Source organism: Drosophila obscura, unplaced genomic scaffold, assembly GCF_018151105.1.
Source record: "Drosophila obscura isolate BZ-5 IFL unplaced genomic scaffold, ASM1815110v1 contig_170, whole genome shotgun sequence".
In the NCBI taxonomy this organism is placed as follows: domain Eukaryota; kingdom Metazoa; phylum Arthropoda; class Insecta; order Diptera; family Drosophilidae; genus Drosophila; species Drosophila obscura.
Genome location: NW_024542758.1, coordinates 755,647 through 774,542, shown reverse-complemented (window position 1 = coordinate 774,542; position 18,896 = coordinate 755,647). Strand labels below are relative to the sequence as shown.

The following is an 18,896-nucleotide window of genomic DNA, read 5'->3' as shown; positions in this document are numbered from 1 at the left end:
TTTAATCTACACTGGATCTCGGAGTCTATAATTTCTCTTGCCTAGAATTTTCATCTATTTTCCATCTCTCTCTGGCAGTATTTAATGAGCGTTGACTTAATTCCCCAATAAAAACAAATACCTGCAGGCTAAAGAGCCTCAACTATTTATGATCCTCTCAATAAATGAATGGCACCCAGTGTACGAAACAAGAAAGTGTACATATAAAATATATATATATACATACATATATACCCCAATAGCAAAATTTGAACAAATTTGTAGTCCCAAGGAGTATCCATTGATGGCAGTTCTATTAGTTTCCATTTTTACACAGGTAATCTAAAACTTTTGATGGCTTTCCATTCGTGTAGAGTGGAGGGGGCAGAGTGCCACTGGCGGTAGTTCGTTTCGTAAAAAATTTGAAAAAGTTATGCCATTTAGTAGCCACTAGCAACGAGTATTCCGAATGCCGTTTTATGATCTATTTTTTACGATTCAGTGGCAGGGAACCTGGGAACCTGGGAACCCGGGAAACGGCAACTAATGGCGCCGCATGCCCATGGCACGCATTTCGGAAATGGTCCTGGTCCTTTCCTGTCCTCTCCTCTCCAGTGCCAGTGCCAGTGCCAGCCCTGTCCAGTCCAATGTGAGATGAGATGAGATGCGATGCCATGAGGTAAACCTCAAATGATTTTGCGGGTGTCGCGCGTCTCCTCCGCCCCCACGTCCCGTGTGTTGTCAAGCTTGTTTGTTGTCTCTTTTTTTTTTTTGCCTGGTTTTATGATAATGTAATAAAAGCAAATTAACCTATAAAACCCAAAAAGTGCGACTTACACGATGGAATTGCGCCATAAGGTCTGGGCGTGTCCTCCAGCTCGCTCGCTCGCTCACTCGGAGATATATGGATGGATGTATGGGGATGTATGGGGATGTATGGGGATGTGGGTGTTCATGAATCTGTAAAACGGAAAGAACGAAAAAGATCCACGTGGTTGGGTGCCAGTGGCAGTGGCACTGCCTGAGTACCACCCACTATGGTTGGAGAGGGAAATAAGAGCCAGCGTGTTAGCTTAAAGCAACAAATGACCAAAAGCAGCCTTCGTTTCCCTCGTCTCTCGGAGTGGCCCTGGCCCAGTCGCTGGCGCAAACGTGAATTAATTTCCAGGGAAGGCAAGTCATGCAGAGGGCCAGAGGGCCAGAGAGCCCGGGACCAAGTGCCCCTCCGGGTGTTAAGTACAATATTTGCTGTGTGGCGCGTTTTACGAGTGGCGCTTTTGCAATCCAGCCAGCAAGGGCAGGCGGGACTGAGGCTGAGCCCAAATGCAATCAATCAATGGGTCAGCATGATGGTACACACCAGACGAGTGCCAACCACATGGGGCGTTTCCATTTGCGGCCGCCACATTGACCACCCTCTGTGTGGGACTGGGACCTGGGACCGACTGTGAGACGGGACTCTGACTGAGAATGGGACGCGGATCGCATGCGGCCTGGCCTGAATATGGATCTGGCAGCCAGCGCCAGCGCCAGCCCAATGGGCATCGCATCGCATCGCATCCTTGGGCCAAGAGCTGCAGCACTTCACTTACAAATCAGTTGCCGCCACTTAAAACCTATTTTGACAATTGAGCTGTCCGCCTGTCAGCCTGACAGCGCGCACTTTTCACGCCACCACTCGATAGTGCCATGCCGTGCCATGCCGTGCCGTGCCGTGTCCTGCCAAGCTGGATCGGATGATGATGATGGTGGTGGTGGTGGTGGTGCGGCGTCATTGCCATTTTCCGCACACCACCCAGCCATTAGCTGAAGGGGCTGAGGGACGCGACGCGACGCACCGCACCGCGCGTTTTATGCTGTTTTAATTGCAACATCTGTCACTGCGGTTTATGCATATATCAATTTCAAAATAGCCAGAAAATGGCAACGGGCAATGATTCGAATCCGCAGGCCCAGGGCATAAAACCCCGAACCCCGAAGCCCGAACCCAAACCCCGAATCCGAATCCGAACCATGGAAAATGAAATATTTTCATTTTTATTATTCACTTGCACAAGCCATACGGCAAAACTGTCACAACACACTCCTCGCTCCTGGCGGCTGGGCTGGGCTGGGCTGTCTGTCGGACTCAGTTTCCCCGTTCCTCTACTTTTATGACGAGGGGTTGCCGATTGCCTTTACCGTTTGCCGTTTGGCCCGGGTTCTGGATCCGCGTGTCCGTTTCCCTGTCCGGGAGAAGGGTCAGGATACGCACTGCACACACACACACACACACACACAACACAACCTTTTGTCATTGTTTTTATTTTTGTTTTTGTTTTTCCCTGATTATTGTCATTTTCAGCGGGCTCGACTTTAATGGTTGTCAGGAAACATTAAAAATTGTCACATGAATATATCGCGCGCCGTTTCATAATTGAGTTCTTCATAGTACGAGTACTATTACAGCGCAGTGTCTGATCTGGGCTGTCTGGCTGGCTCATACGAATACTCGTAAGTACCTACATGTGTAAAATTGAGACATGTTTAATCTCTCTCTCTCTCCTCTCTCCCTGTCTCACTCTGAGTGCGCGGATTTCTCTGTAGCCAAACTAATATAATTTCTGTTATAAGTTTCGCAGCATTATTATGGGCTATTTAGGGGGGGTAGAAGAATACCCAAAAAAAGAGGGTTCTAGGTTTGGTATAAACAATACAAAAATATTTATTTTAATTGATTAAAATGCATAAAACAGGAGAGGAGTAAATGACTTTGTGGGGCGAACATTGCAGACTCTTCGTTGCCATGGAAATACTCGTAGTAATAGCGATCCAATTTTGATTCTTTGGGACAGAGCTGCATATATTATAACTGAAATATCTAACGTCAGAGACGCAAAGCCAGAAGGCGAGCAGATCGTTATCTATTTCCACCGCACTTCCATTCTCTCGAGTTGCCTATTTTTGGATTTGTACGTACATATGTACATACATATCTACATATCTACATACATATATCTATATTTCTTCTCAAAATCTCACATTAAGTTGATTTGTTTTCTTTTTCGCTCCTCCTTCTCCTGCTAACTGTCTCTTTTAGTCTATTAATTATATTTATATTATTTATGTTGCCTTTGCCGCTGCCTTTCTCCCCCTCTCTCTCTCTCACATGGCTGTATCTTTTTATTGGTTCTACAAATGCGTAAGAAATACTCCCAGAAATATCTGTATACACATATAGGGATCATCAAATTTAATTCTAAAGAGTTCTTATGGTATTTCCTTTTTTTTCGGTAGCCCAAAATAAGATTAAGTATCCTGCAAAGTTTAGCTGCTTATTGTAAGGCATTCATTCTGGGCCTAAGCCCTTGAATGGACTGTGGGTTGTTGTTCTGATGTAAGTTTAATTGAAAAACTCTCAAGCGTTTGGCAAACATACTTGCAGCATATGCAGGCTGGGAAGGACGGGGCAGGAGGGCGGCGCCCAATCAGGCTGCAGTTGCCAAATGAGTTTGTCAATCAAAATGCAAATGTCAGAGGGAAGTGACATAATCCCACTCGGGAGTTGGGCGCTAAGTCGGGCGAGACGAGCCGAAATCCCGGTGCGAGTTAAAGCATTTGACCGCAGCAGCCGCTGCTCAGGGCTCTCACACGTCTGAACAGATTCCCCCCCCGTAAGCAGCGATCGCTCTTCCGTCCGTCCTGGGTTCGGCATCGGAAATAGCAACATATGACGAGGGCGACGACTACCCGAGGGGTTGGGGTTCACTCTGAGGGGTGAGCGCTGAGGACTGAGGGCTGAGGGTGAGAGAGCGCGCACGTGGGTGGGGGTGGGGGGTGTTAAATTGCATTAATCGGCTCTCGGACGGCTCATCGGACGATGCGACACCGTTTATGTTTTATGTGCTCATTTATAATGCGCGCTGCTCATTTGGTAATGGTTCAATAATGACTGTCAGACCACTTAAAGGCTGCCAAGGACTACTCTGCTCTCTACTGGCAGTCCCAGTCCCAGCCCCAGCCCCTGTGGAAACCTGACATCTGCTCTGCTCTGGCTGGCTGGCTGGCGCAGCTTTAAGCCTGCCCTGGAACACATTGTACACAGGGCGCAACACTTACCAAGAAGCATTTGACTTTTGAACAAGCCCGCGATTTGAGCTCACAATAAATCTGCCCGATTGGTTTGGTTTGGGAAATCCTCAGCTGACAGCAGCTGCCCCCACCCCGATCATCGAAGAAGAAGGAGCAAGCACTCTTGTAATTTCAGGCGCCACTCTGCAGGGGTCGGGAGGAAACATAGCTGGAAAAAAAAGCAAAAAGCAAATAAATAAAAGTCGCAGGTTGGGAAATGGAAGAGATCCAGCCACGACTTCGATGTGACTGAGCCAGATAGACATAGACATAGACCCATAAGAGACGCAGTCGGCAGTCAGCAAACCAAAAACCAAAAAAAAAACAAAAACAAAAAAAAAGAGAGGAAAAACAGTCATAAAAGTGAATAAGCCCCATTCCCAGTCTCACTCCCAGTTGCAATCCCAATCCCATTGCCATTCCCATTCCCTCTCCCCAATTGCCAATTATGCCCCAGCAGCAGCAGCATCAGCATCATCCCCCCTCACACCGACCGACAAGACAAACGTTCCAAACTATCGACGATCGTTGCCGTCTATCCCTGTCTTCGGTCGGAGGGGCAGGCAGGCAGGCTGGCAGGGGCAGTCGCCACTGACGCCAACCAGTGTGTGCAGAGACATCATCGGGTAACAGTGAGGGACAGGACAGAACAGGACAGGACAGGTCGGACTACAAGATGGCTTCCAGTGCTCGCCCGCACCAATGCGGACTCACAGGAGTCCCAGCAACTCGAATCTGCAGCCAGTGCCAGACAGACGTTCTCTTGTCGCATTCGCCGTGGCATTCGCTGAGAAGCTGAAGCTGAAGCTGCCTCAAGATATTTCATACCAAACTGTATTTTATTTAATTTGCGACGCTTATCAGGCGCCACTCACCGACGCGATCGGTGACAATTGCATACAAAATGCAGAACAACACAACGTAAATCGGGCTCGGGGCTTGGATTCTTGGCTTCGCATTTACTTTAATTTGAGCAGGCGATAATGACATGCCGTACATTCCCATAGCCCCAGGACTTAGCGCTGCTCCGAGCTGATGGGCCTGATTAAACAATTATGAGATATACGCCCTGGGCGATGCCCAGGCTGTAAACTGAAAGTATTCTACGTACAGGTACGCCAGACATTTTTGGTACATAGATGGATTGAGTCGCGAACAAACGCATATATCCCCAGTTTCCTAGTTTATGGTTTATGGGCGGGGGTTGGAGGAGGAGCATCCTTCGTACGCATACAATAAGCAGCTCTGTGCTGCACTGCCGAGTGCCGGGTATAATTAATTCGCATCTGCGAGGAGGAGTCGTCTCGTCTCTGGTGCCCTGTGGGACGGCGTGCAGACAACGACACGTCTTGACATTTGCATCTTGAAATGCAAGTGAAAGATACAATCCCAATCTGTGTATCCAGATGCGCCATTGTCGCTGTCATCGTCGTCGGCAGCATCAGCATCAACATCAACATCAACCCGCCGCACGGCTGTATCTGTATCTGTATCTGTGGCTTCTTTGGCAAATAGAACTCTCTCCCTCTCTCTCCCGCTCTCTCGCTGTGCAGATGATAAATGACGTCGATTCAACAAATTGCCACACACAGGCATTCAGGCATACAGCCATTTGGCCAATTGAGAACGGAATCAGACCAACTCCAGGGCCCTTCTCTGCCTGCCACTGCCACACACACTTGCTACATCTGGTGGAAGTTAACTCCCCAGAAATCCGCCTGTGCCGCCCCCTCACCAATTTGAGAATAAATTCTGGGGATATTTTCAATTTACATATATTTTGTACAATAAATCGCTGCAAACATCACTGCCTTGACACGGAATGGAATTGTATTTGAAATGTATCAAAAACATGGCTTGGAATTTTAGTTGATTATTTTGCTTACATCTATCTACATGCATATGAAACACATAAGCGCTCAAGTATTTTCTAATCAGTTAAATAACAAATGAAAATATTAAATAAAAGGAACGTGTGATCCTGACCCCACCAAAAAAAAAAAAAAAAATTACATTTACATTTTTTTAATCTGTTTTCTACATCTACAATCTTTTCTAGATGTAGAGTTGTACATGTACCTTTTACATCTCCTCCGCTAGGGGGTGAAATCCGATCTGCTTCAGAATCGGCAGTCTGCATTTGCGATTTACGTATTTTAATTTTTCCTTTAATCTTTCATATTTATCCCCATTTAATGTATAATCTATGCTATTAATAAAGCTATATTTTACAAATTTCCTTTATATATAATTTTATATAAAACTTTTAGATTACTTAGCAATAAATTCAAAATTGTAGCTTTTCCGTTGTTATTTTTTTTTTTGCTAAAATATCCAAAATAAGATAAGTAAACAAATGCGTTTATGAAAGATTAGATTAGATACTAATTTATTTTCATTTAAATACCTTATATGTTCAAACAATATTATTTTTATGTTTGAATAGTTAAATTTTATTTAAAGAAAACCTTTGCACGAGTAACACATCAGCAAGAGTTTTGTCGGGCTGCCAAAGCAGCGACCTTTTTTATGGCTGCAGGCCAGGGATGACGGCCACAAACAGATGTCTGCCAGTCCCTGGTACTCAGTGTTTTTGTTTGTGTCGTGTTTTGCTATTGAAAAATAAAAATTGCAACTAAAAGTGTTGGCGGCAAGTGAAATGGAACTGCCGAAAGAGCTTTCGATTGCGGAGATACGCAATTACATGCTGGTGAACGAGTGCAAGGTGACGAATCACGCGCTGGTGAAGCATTTCAAGAAGTTTCTCACGCATCCACAGACCCAAAGTGAGTCATTGGGCAAATACTCAGAGTTTGTGTTTCCATCTATGACCTGTTGCACACACACACACAGCAAGTTTCGGCAATTGCAATGCGTTGATTTTTGTTTAATTTGCATTCCAGATGAGGCGCGCAGGCGATTCAAGACCTACGTGACGCTGCTGTCGACCATCAAGAATGAAAACAATCAAAAGTTTCTAATTCTGCGCAAGAAGTACCTGAATGAGTGCCCCACCGACGAGGTGGTGGAGCGGGCCGTGGCCGCCGCCAACAATGGCCCCGAACCCTCCAGTCCAGGCGGTGGCTCCATCACATTCGACGGCGGCAGTCTCGCCTCACCGATGCGCCAGCCACCGCCGTACAAGCCACCGCCCATGGTAACATCGCCGCCTGCCGGCGTCGCCGTGCACAAGGGACAGCAGGACAACTATCGGGAGTGTGTGGACGAGTTTACGGCGGCCATACAACGCATTGATCCAGCACGTCTGGAGCGGCAGCCTGACACCAAAACGGAAGATGATGCACCGCCAGCTGTCAGTGGATCCGTGTCGCGTTCCAATTCCGTGGATGAGACCGGCAACAAGGAGAACATACCCAGATTCTCCTTCTCGTCGGGCGCCTCCACAGACAGCTCCGCCGCTGAGAAAGTCTCCAGCAATGAGGCGGACGCAGCGGAGAATCCCATGAGCGTGAAGGAGGCTACGCGCAAGTTCAACCGGATGGCATCCGAGGAGGAGGCCAAGATCATTTCGCCGCCAGCCAAGAAAAAGCCAGAGAAGGTGAGTGCCCAGAGCCGGTTAAAGCGTATTAGCCCGTCTTTTTTTTTCATGCGGGTGACTGTGTGTGTGTGTGTTGTGCGTCCCGCTTCTTTTATGGTCAACTGTGCTAAGGGAATGGGAATGGGAACGGGAACAGTGCTAAGTGCAGGCACATGCTTTAGGGCCGCGCTGTTTATACAATTTGTTCCATTTCCTGCCTACTACCACCAGCCAGCCAGCGAGAAACGTTTCGGATTCTGTGGAAAGCTTCACCTTCGGACGGACAGCTTTAAATGTCCCATTTTTTGTCCCCTGGTTTTGCTTTGATTAACTATGTAGGAATCGTTTGGTAATAGCAGCAGCTCCACTGCCTCCCGGAATGTGGCATGAATGCAAAGCAAGTGCCTGGACTGTGTGGACTGTGTGGACTGTGTGGACCACAACAAATCAGAGACAGATTAGATCTGGGTCTGGTCTAGTTATGGGCTCCCACAATTATTGCTCTCTGCCGCCCGTCAAAAGCTGACGAGTGCATTCTGTCCCAGGCCTAGATGTGTGTGGCACCTCATGTGGAACTGCTGGCTGGGGCCTTAGACCTGGACTTGGACTGCTCCCCAAACTGTCAGCCGTGTCAACGGTTCTCAGAGGCCATGTCACGAACTGCCACCAGCACCCTCGGAATTGAATAAATCCATTAATTTTATTAGTGGACAATATAAATGTAAGTCTCTCACAAAAGTACATGCGCCTGCATCGTTCACTTTTTATTTTTATTTTTTGCTTGCTTGCCTGCCTGCTGTCTGTCGTCCGCCCGTTCCTCCTCCCTCCCGCTCGACTATTGTCACCGCGCGCGCATTCGGGCCCGCTGCTCGACATGTGTATATGCATGTACTACAGTACAGACAACAGACAGCAGACGGCACATGTACTCTACTCGCGTGTATTTAGTATTTGGTAACTTGGTCTTTGTCCATCAACTGCCACTATCCACCATCCACGAAGACACTTTTCGACACTGCCATTTGGCATTTGGCACTTGAGCAGGCGCCGGGGGCCGGAGCCTTGTGTTTGACTACTTTTATGGCCACCCCCGCCCCCAAAAAAGATTATTTGCCAAAAATGTGCACACCAATCTGTACATTCCATCACACACGTACCCCTACCCGTACCCGTACCTATAAATCTGTGTTCTGCTGGACAAACTTTGAAATCTTTTGGAAAAAAAAAAATTTATAGAGAAAGGAAGCGACCGAGGTTTGCTACTGCATGACGCGCGACACTTTTAAGCCGCACATGCAAAAAATAATGTTATTAGACTTAATGATAGAGGAAATTTATAACTAAAATGATCTTAAAAATAACATCATGCATTTGAGTTACAAATATTAAGAGAAATTTTGCATATCCAAATCCCTCAAGTGCTTCAAAAGGAAATACTTATCATACTATGTGTAGATGAAAAGTTCAGCCCACAAGTAGGTCAAAAATCATACTTTTTGTTCTCTAGTTATTCTCGTAAAACATGCAGTAAAAATACAGGCTAGCCAGTCCTTCCACACAATCCCCTCATATCTCATATGAAGTGGCTGATTTTGAAGCATGTTCATACGCAGATACCAATTTAGAAATACAAATAAATGCCTTGGAAATTTGTCAAGCGTTACGGGAACAGGAACATAGTTTCTTAGTTAATGTTACAAGCTACAAACGAACAGAGTGTCGAGGGGCGAAAAGCGGAGAGCGGAGAGTGAAGAGTGAAGAGAGAAGAGAGAACAATTGCGCAGAGTTGTCAAACAACTGTCAACCACTTAGACCTGTCAATCATGAAATTTAGAGTTGAAAAATAATATCCCTCGAGCATAAATCATCCAAGTTGTCGGCAAAGACGAATGATATGCCATCCCCCCCGCCCATACCCATGACCATACCCATACCATCTGAGAAATGCATAGAAGATGATGCTTGGGCTCTGGGTTCCTGCAGCAGTGGATGTACATCAAAATCAGATTGTCAACGGCACGTCAAATGCCATAAAATCCCACTAAAACATCCAAGATGAAGAAGGAGCCAACTTAAGTGCCTATTTGTACAGGCGCTCTTCGGACATGGACAAGCCCACGAGACGAGATGAGATCCGCTCCATATCTGCTACGAGAGTATCAGCCAGTTGCAACTTTGATTTTCTCACGTATTCCTTGTTTCCGGACTTAACAGAATATAAAAATACATGGCAACATGTACGGCAATACATGCACTATGAAATATCAAATGTAATATCAGAGGGCGACCTTTGCAGAAGGGAATTCGGATTTGCTGTCATTGCACAAATCATTATTTATTTATAGTACTCCCCGGCACGGAGGTAACTCCAGAATGATGGCTCCAATTCGAGCTATGGAGTGGCGGGTGGGATGCCATTGGAGCCATGTTAACAAATTGATTCGCTAACAAGATTCCCATCATCTCTCGCTCCGGCGCCAACAGTCCTGAGGCAATTATCCGAATTCAGTTGTAAGGCAATATTGGGATAGGCTTGATGGATGTGGAGATGCCGTCAAAAAAGAAAACTAATCATCGCAGCAGGCAGCAGCAAGACCCAAAAGAAAGTGCCACCTCATCTTGGTCAGAATTTTATGCCAGAGATCCCATTACAGCAATGGGAGGAGTTTTCTTCGTGATCAGTGAGGCGCCAAACGCCAGACACTGGGCAGCAAGTGGAGTACGGCAGCACAGGGAGAAGATCCATCAAAATGGATGGCCCTGGCACTGGCAGCGCTGATCAATTAAATTCGTTTCGATCGTTTTTAATTATGTCGATGATTTTGCATTTAATCCGCTCACTCAGCAAGCATTGATTAATTTATTTCCCAACAAGCTGCCTTAAAACGGGGGACTAATACTGATCGAAGTTTTAATCAGTTGATGCGGTGGAAAATGTAGACCATTTGTGGCCAAGTTTGATTTATTATCGCCGGGCATTAAGCAACCACCGAAAGTTACAATTATTAAAGAGATTTCTCCTAGTTTTGCTTTTAGTTTCAAACCTGCCACCCCCCCAAAAGCAAAAAGGCAACCCTCAAGCCCGAATGCAGCATCAAACAAACCACATTTATTCTTATTAAAATACCGGGGCAGGGCGGGCACCTCAGTGGATGCCCAATATCCCAATATGCATATAAAACTTACCCTTCCCGCCACCGAACCGAACCCGAACCCGAACCCGACCCGACCCGACCCACATCAGGGCGGCACTGGAAAACCCTTTGCAGGGAAACAAGTTGGTGAAACATGTTAACACAGCCAATAAGCAGCAATAGAAATTAGTTAGGCAAAGCTATTCTCATCACGGGCGGCAGCGGCGACTGCGGCGGCGGTGGCGGCGGCCATCGGGCGGCCAGAACCACAAAGGACCCAATTAAAAATGTAAGGAAACAAACCAAAAGTTGTTATTGCTGTTAAACAACAACGAAACTGTGTCCCGAAGCGGTTAAATTTACAACAGCAACAATTTCTACCCGGCGAGGACGTGAACGAAGAGCGTCAGTGGCCAGAGTTGGAGCCGCCCCCACAAACGGGGGAGTACGACCATCATTCTGTCCGGAACGGAACGGAACGGACAGGGCCCGCATGGATACGGGCATACGGATGGCAAACACGACCATTTTGTGGCTCTCCATCGGGGATGGAGCCAAAGGTAAGATACGGGCTGGCAAACGTAAACACAGGAGGAACATGCTTTGGCCATGGCCCAGAGCCACAGTCAGAGACGGAGACAGAGTGGCAGTGGCAGTGGCAGACCTGGGCACGGCAAGGGACAACAACGGGCCAGCAATGTGATATAATATCGGGGCATAAAGGGACACACAGGCAGGACATAAGAAAGCTGGCCAACAAACAAGCGATTGGGGAGAAATGAGAAAAATAGACAAGGGGGATGGGCAGGGGACAGCCAGGATCAGGCACTGTCAGTGGAACTGGAGCTGGAGCTGGAGGAGTTCCAGTTGGAGTTTGGAGTCGAGTCCGAGTTTCCCTTTTTTCCAAAGCCATCAAAAAAAGGCAACATAAATACACCCTGCCCTGCCATCCCCATGGGTGGATGGGGAACCTCAGTGCTGTTCTGTTCTGTTTTGTTTGGTTTGGTTCTTTTGTTTGGCATTGACATGGCCACTTTGCCAGGGGCTTTACGAGTACGACGACGACTACGACTACGAGTACGAGTCCTTTTCCCGTGTCGTTGGTTCGTGGGTTCGTTCGGCTGCTGCTGGCTCGGCTGCGGCCTGCTCGTCATTTGCAAATGGCGACCAACTGAAGTTACCTGCGCGAGGACTATGAACGGGTGCCGTGCCGTACCGTACCGTACCGCATGGTATGCCCACGGGAACTACTTTTCTACTCCGTGTGCGTTCGCGCACGACTCGTAATTGGAGAAACGTGGAAGGGACGGAGACGGAGATGGAAGGTGGGAGATGGGAGACTCTCCTGAAGTCAAGTGGCGTGCAAATACAGGCGCACGCGTTGCGGCATCCTGCGGCTAAATGCGGCATTCAAATGCTTCCCCACCCCCCTATTTATTAGCTACTGTTAAACAGTAGACAGGGGGAGAGGGAGGGTAGGTGGGAGTGGGTTGTGGGCTGTACAGGTAAAATCCCGCGATGCGTATGATGTTCCTCCCCTCCCCTGCCCTGCCCTGCCCTGCGCTTGCTGCTTGTTTGCTTCGCGAACATAATGCGAATGGGATAATTAGTTGCCGAAATGTGTTCCGCGGCTCGTAAATATAAGGGCACACATGTCGGGCTGTTGTTGTCTTCCCCCCCGCCTGCCCACAGCACACACACACACACACATGTGTGTTTTATCTGCATCTGCACCCGCCCCCAGCGTTCCAATCATTAGAGGGAAAGAGCTCATTACGAGCAAAGTAAATCACGAAACTGGAACAAAAAACACGAGCGGCAAACGGAAGGAGGAACAACTTTCGTCGGAGTTCGCTGAGATCCTCGAGCTCTATTTCACTTAACAGAAGGAGAAGGAGAAGAAGGAAGAAAGAAGCAGCTCGCACTTACTGCCTGCCGCCTCAAGGCGCGTGCCCTAATAAATAAAAATTATTACCTTCATAATTATGGAAAGAACATCGGCAATGGGCGCCCGGGCCCATTCGGATGCGTGAGCATAATTACCATCCAGCTTTTACACCCATGTCTGTAGCAGCAGCAGCAGCACCCCAACCCCCACACCCCCACACACCCACACCACAGCCGCTGGAACATCCCCATATGCAGATCCCCAAATGGATGCCACACAGAGACTCTTTTTTGTTTGTGGTGTGGGTAGGAAGGGGGAAACGCTACGGAACGTTACGGAACGGAACGGAACGTATGGGTGTGTAAATTAGAATCGTGTATTCCGACGACGTCGACTATGTGTGTGTGTGTGTGTGTGTGTTGGCGTTAATGCTCTCAATGGGCTTTCTATGTTTTATTCCCCGGTTCATGCCGATGTTTTTTTTTTTTTTGTTTTGTTTTTCTTTTTACCACTTTGGTGTCTACGCCCCCAGAAAACATGTATAATTAATTTATGCCTCCTCTGGTTCCCGTTTCACTGTTTCTGATTCTGTTTCTGTTACTGTGTGTCTTTCAGCAATTAATTGAGGAGAAGGATTCGCCCGAAGTCACACTGGCACATCCCAAGGCAAAGGAGTGGATCGTCTCGATGGCGAAGGCTAATTACCAAGAGCTGGCCAAGCTGGCCAGCGAATATCCCGAACTGGTGAAGCTGCAGGTGAGTTCTTTGCCCACACTCGTAGCCAAGGATTATTGCCTGCACTGCCCCCCCACCCCCCAACAAATACGACAAGTACAAACTATTCATAAGCATTAATTACGACAAATTAAGCAGCGAACGCGTTGTTTTTTGCCATGTCGAACAACACTTAAAAATGCGAGAGAAAAATACACAAAATACATACATACACACACACACACAACACTCGTACATAGTCGGATAATAACGACGACGACTGCTGGCATAGTATGGCATGGCATGGCCAGCCGGGGCGACAATTAATTGTGAAATATGTTTCCAACATTTTTAGCACTTGTAGCGCATGTTAAGAAGTGGGCGTGAGCGCCTGCCACAACGCGGCCATAGATATATACATAGATATAGTAGATACATAATAGATATAGACGTAGACGTAGACACAAACCGCCAATGGAGGACAGCCAGAGGCAGGCCAGGACAGGCCAGGCCAGGCCAGGCGGTGACGAATGACAACGGGGGGATGGGATAAGTAGTTGCGGCAAAGGATCTGCCGGGCAGACACACAATTTCCATTTACCTCAATGCTTTTTAAAATCTTTGTATCCCTCAAAGGAACCATTTAAGGAACCGAATATTCTGTCAGTTGATTTTGCACGGTTTGCTCTTGGAAATCTTTCCTCTATCTGCCCGCCCAGATATCGGCATAGAAAATCTAATTCTCTCCCTTTTTTTTCTCATATTATTCCCTTTTTTTAGTCATTTTTTAGTCACAACTAATTGCAACGGAAAATTGTCCCATTAAATGGTGATAAATATAAGAACTTGCCTTCCCAGCTTCCCCTGAAATATATGGTGTTGCAGCACCCACAAGTAGCCGCATAATTGATCCTATTTTAGACCATTCAAGTGCCTAGAACTCCGCTGCTTTCCACTCTCCCGTATGTACAATCTATACCGGGTGGGGGGAGGGCTACTACGACCAGGTACCTGGCCGTTTATCACTCATATTTATTTGTATACTCGCATTAATTTATGATATGCATGTGACCCCACACTCCGACTGGAAACAACCAAAAAAAACGAGCAGCAATTCTCGAGGGGTCGCCCCAAATGAGACATGGAAAAATGAGTTACGCTCGCGACATCTTAAAATTCAGAGATTCGAGCGGAACGGGAGCGGGAAAGCCCACTGTGAGAACTCAATACATGCCACAGATTTCGCTGAATGAGGCAAAGGCCAGGCCATGCCAGGCCACACAGTCATATGCCTGCACACTCATGTCGCTGTGGTGTCTCTCAATTAGATGAAATTTTCGGTCATATGCCTGGGGGTATTTATGTCCCATATCCACTCCACTACTGAGGGCCTGAGGGCCTGAGCGCCTAGCGCCTGAGGCTGATGCCTATGCTGATACTGGGGCGTTGGACTCGTCGTAAGATGATTTATGTCCACCGCAGACTAACATGGGCCCAGCGTCTGCCGGGAAGGCGTGGTATATTATGTTTTTAAGCGAACTAATTGCCGTACAAATGCACTGTTCCCGGAAATAATGAATTCCGCGCGTTGTACGAGTCCGAATGCCACTGCCAGTGCCAGTGCCAGTGCGAGTATCTGCTGCAAATCTGCAGAGGCAGAGCAAAGCAGAGCCATAAGTGCAATCAATTAATGTGCGTGCAGCCCATACCGCCAGAGAGTGTCAGCCCCCAGGCCCCCAGGCCGGGAGCTCATTTGCGGCGCTTCCAATTCCTTGAATCACTGAAATCGCAACGAGACGGAAATAGCCATAAATCAGACCGCAATTGCCGCTTAACCTAATGCCTCGGGCTGCTCCATTCGAGGGGCCACAGCGAATTATTCTTTATGCGATCTCGCTCTCCTTCTCCTTCTCGTTCTCGTAGTGTTCGCCCAGGAAATTTTGCAAATATTTTGGAAATATGAGGATGAGGATTGAGAATTTTTGACTGTTTAAATGATATTCTAATCTGTCGTTTTATGCAGTCAAAATTATTACTACTGTTCAGTCTGGCTTATGAAAAGCTTAGCCCCAGCCTACGGAATAAATGGAATGTGTTGGCTTCTCCACGAGAAACCATATCGATATGCAGATAGTGAGAATCCATAAGTGGTGCAGGAGATCGGGGCAGGAGAAGGGGGAAACCCAAATATGTACATTTTCACCAGTCATCACCAGGTAACATGCAGCAGCAGCAGCAGCGGGCAGCAGGGAAAAAAAAAACAAGAAATATTTTTAATTTGAATAAGTAATTCGTACAACAGGCAAATCAAAAAAAAAAAAAAAAAGAAGGAAAAAGAAATAACAAGTCGAAACAAATGCGAAACAAGGAAAATTCAATTTACCCGCATGTCAAGCCGAATTGCCGGCTAGGTCAAACACGTTGATGGATGGATGGATGGATGGATGGTTGGATGGTTGGTTGGATGGTTGGTTGGTTGGTTGGGTGCATGGCTGACCGAATGGAAGGGACGCCATAACAACGGTTGGAACGATACCCAGAGACACCAGAGACCAGACCAAACACCGGCAACGTCGACAAGCTCAAATTGCAAAACGGTGCAGCTTGTCTATTGGGGCGGGTCCCCAACGCTGACCCCGGCACCCAAGAGCCGTTAAAACAATAGACACAGACACAAACACACACACACACAGTAGACAGGAGCCACACACATGGCAGCCGTGGTACTCGTCGTACCTGGATGAAATCGGGGAAGGAACAACAACGGACAACGAAAATACGAGGCATGCCTCGGTGAAAGTACACACACACACTCACACACACCAGAGTTAAAGTTTTTAATTAATACAAAACTTGTAACATTTTATAAGCCGCTACTGCTACAATATTAGCAGCGACTGGCAGCGACTGGCGTTCTGAATATACCTATGCATGTACATATGAGTATCATGCATGAGGATATATGCGCCTACCATATAGGGAACCATACATAGGGAATTCCATCAACTCATGCTAAACGCCTAACAGCAGCAGCCGCAGCAGCAGCAGCCTCGAAAACTGACGAAGGCAGGCGGCTGGCCATGGCCCAGGTGGACTATTTAACTGAACTCAAATGTGCATGTACCCCTCTCTCCGCTTACACTCTTACACAAAGTCATGTCCATGACTGTGCATCCTCTCACGCCTCACGCCTAACCCGAACCCCAACCCCAACCCCAGCCACAACCCCGACTCCAAACCCTAACCCTATGCCATGTGTAGTAGCCAGTTCAGTGCTTGATTGCTGATGTCGTATGCCAGAAATTTAATTAAACTTTGGATACAAACCGGACAAGCCCATATACCCCCCCCACCAGCCACCATTAGCTCGCTGTACCTAGAAACATGTGCAACCCATGGACAATATCAATCTCACGTGTGTACCCAAACATGGGCAGGAAGCTTCGTTTATTTTTTAAGACTTGGTCCTGGGAGTGCTACACTTTGAACGTTTTATTGCTAAACAAATAAATACTCTCGCACTTTCTTTGCATAAGCAATAGAAGCAATAAAGTAGCCGAGGTTCCTGTATATATTTCAAATTAAATCCTCTTGCTGCAAATCAAAACAAACTCATTAAAAACTTTAACAGGACAATCTTCAAAGTCTGCCCAAATGGCAGAAAGGCAGAAAGGCAATTGGCAATTCCCTTCATAGCCCCCACATGACCATGAACTTTTCAACAGGTCGTCGCTGGCAGTGGCAATAAAACGTCTGACACCTTTGACAGTCGCTGCCGTACGTATATTCGTACGTACAGGCGCACATATGTCATCGGCATTGGTGGCGCCTTCTGCCAGCCAAGTGGCATATGATTCCCTCAGCGCTGAAACATCAAACCAGCGGCAGTGGCAGTGGCGGCAATGGCAGTGGCGGCTTGTGTGAAAGATATGTCGGACATCGGGAAGTGGCGGCGTCGCTAGTCGGTAGTCGGTAGTCGCTAGTCGGTAGTGTGTCATTAAACTGAGGTGACAATTCAATCAGCAATCCGACAAAGCAACAGCGGCGCAAACGGCTTGTGGTCCGTCAAATAAGTCTTTCCGTGCCGGAGGAGGAGTCTTTCCCGAAATCCAAATCAAATGTGTTTACGACCTACCCCCTGCCCCAGCAGCGGACACAAAAGGCTAGCGCAAAGGTTCTCCACGTTGGTGGCTCAATTTTATGTTCGCTCTGCAGCTATTAAATTTAATTGGAGCTCTGCTTGTCATCAACAAAAAATATATACGGGTACGTGTACGTGTGGTACACTCGTATAATTTCCCTGAAAGCAAACACTGGAAGTGACGGTGAGTGGCCCGCACAGTGCCTGCGGCTTTATATTTAGTTTTGCCCCCGCTGCAGCTAAGAGTTCAGCTCGGAGTGCTGGAACAATATTGTCAGTTGACATGCGAAAGGATTTCCCTTCTGGGAAAGAGTCGCAGTTGCGTCGCCGTGTCATCCGGCCATCACTACTCGGTGCAGAGCATAAAACTGCATTTAATTGTTCTTGTCGTAAATATTCTTTGAAGTTGCACTCCGATTTGGGTCATCTGGGGCCAGATACTCAGCAGATACTTGTGCATGTTTTTTGATACGTTATTAGCCAATAATGAAATACTGGTGACAGATCTATCGCTAGTTTCACTGCAAGTCAGAGAGAATATTCCCTAAGCTTTTAAACTTAAACTTAAATTAATTGATCAGTCCCATTAAAGTTGATCCCAGCCATTTTGATTTATGGATCTGCAACACGATCGATCGAACCCACTGGAGAAAAGCTAAGCTTCAGTCCCATGCGGCGGACCATTAATTTCAACATCACCTCAAAACGCCCCTGAAACAGTGGCTCTTAGATGTGATGGATTTTCTCTTGGCTTGTGGGAAAGGATTGGAACTTTGAACTGATCAGCGTCTCCATTCTGCTGGCAACTGGCAACTTGCTGGCATTCTGGCACTGAGTGGAATTCTCGGGAATTTGTCTTTATTATTACGTTTAACTGGCATATATTGGGTATTGGGTGGCGCTGTTGGCGCCAACATCTTGCACGTTCCAGCGAATGTCTGAACGGCAGAATGCGGCCTGCCCGGCCGATTGTCTCCACAATTATTGTCATTCACAATTACTGGAGACTGCGTTGAGTGGAGTGGAGTGGACCCCCAAAGGAAGTGTCCACCGAACTGCCAATGCTCTCTCTCTCTCCCTCAATCCCTCTCAATGATTTCATCCTTTGTAGCGGTTGAAGCGGTTATGATCGTTCGTCGAGCATCAAAGCAAAGCCCACAGCAAAACTCTTATGACCATTAAAGAGTTCGGAGGCTAAAAGAGTCACAGTCAGATAGAGAGAGAGAGAGAGAGAGAAAGACTTCTTTAAGCGTGTTTAGCTCCGTGACTGGTGGACGAGGAATTTTTATTTTTGTGCCATCCCAAAATCGGCGACATGTCTCGAAAACGTGAAACTCCTCTCGGCTCTCGTCTCTCGGCTCTCGGCTCTCGGTTGGAGCTTCGAGCTTCGAT

General features: G+C 47.2%; 1 protein-coding gene across 5 annotated transcripts in view; it reads left to right on the top strand.

Annotated features, from left to right (window-relative positions):
- The first annotated feature begins 6,654 nt into the window (after positions 1-6,654).
- LOC111076031 (ankyrin repeat domain-containing protein SOWAHC) overlaps positions 6,655-18,896 on the top strand; it is a 31,127-nt gene continuing 18,885 nt past the window's right edge. Inside the window, exons 1-3 of one of the 5 annotated variants that reach the window (XM_041592183.1) lie at positions 6,655-6,875; positions 6,993-7,648; positions 13,265-13,405. In XM_041592183.1, the coding sequence (XP_041448117.1) occupies positions 6,749-6,875; positions 6,993-7,648; positions 13,265-13,405 (924 nt within the window). In that variant the 5' untranslated portion in view covers positions 6,655-6,748. Of the gene's footprint in view, positions 6,876-6,992; positions 7,649-10,901; positions 11,051-11,111; positions 11,322-13,264; positions 13,406-18,896 lie in introns of those variants that run through there. The other 4 variants (XM_022369614.2, XM_022369612.2, XM_022369611.2 and 1 more) reach the window with 4 other exon arrangements.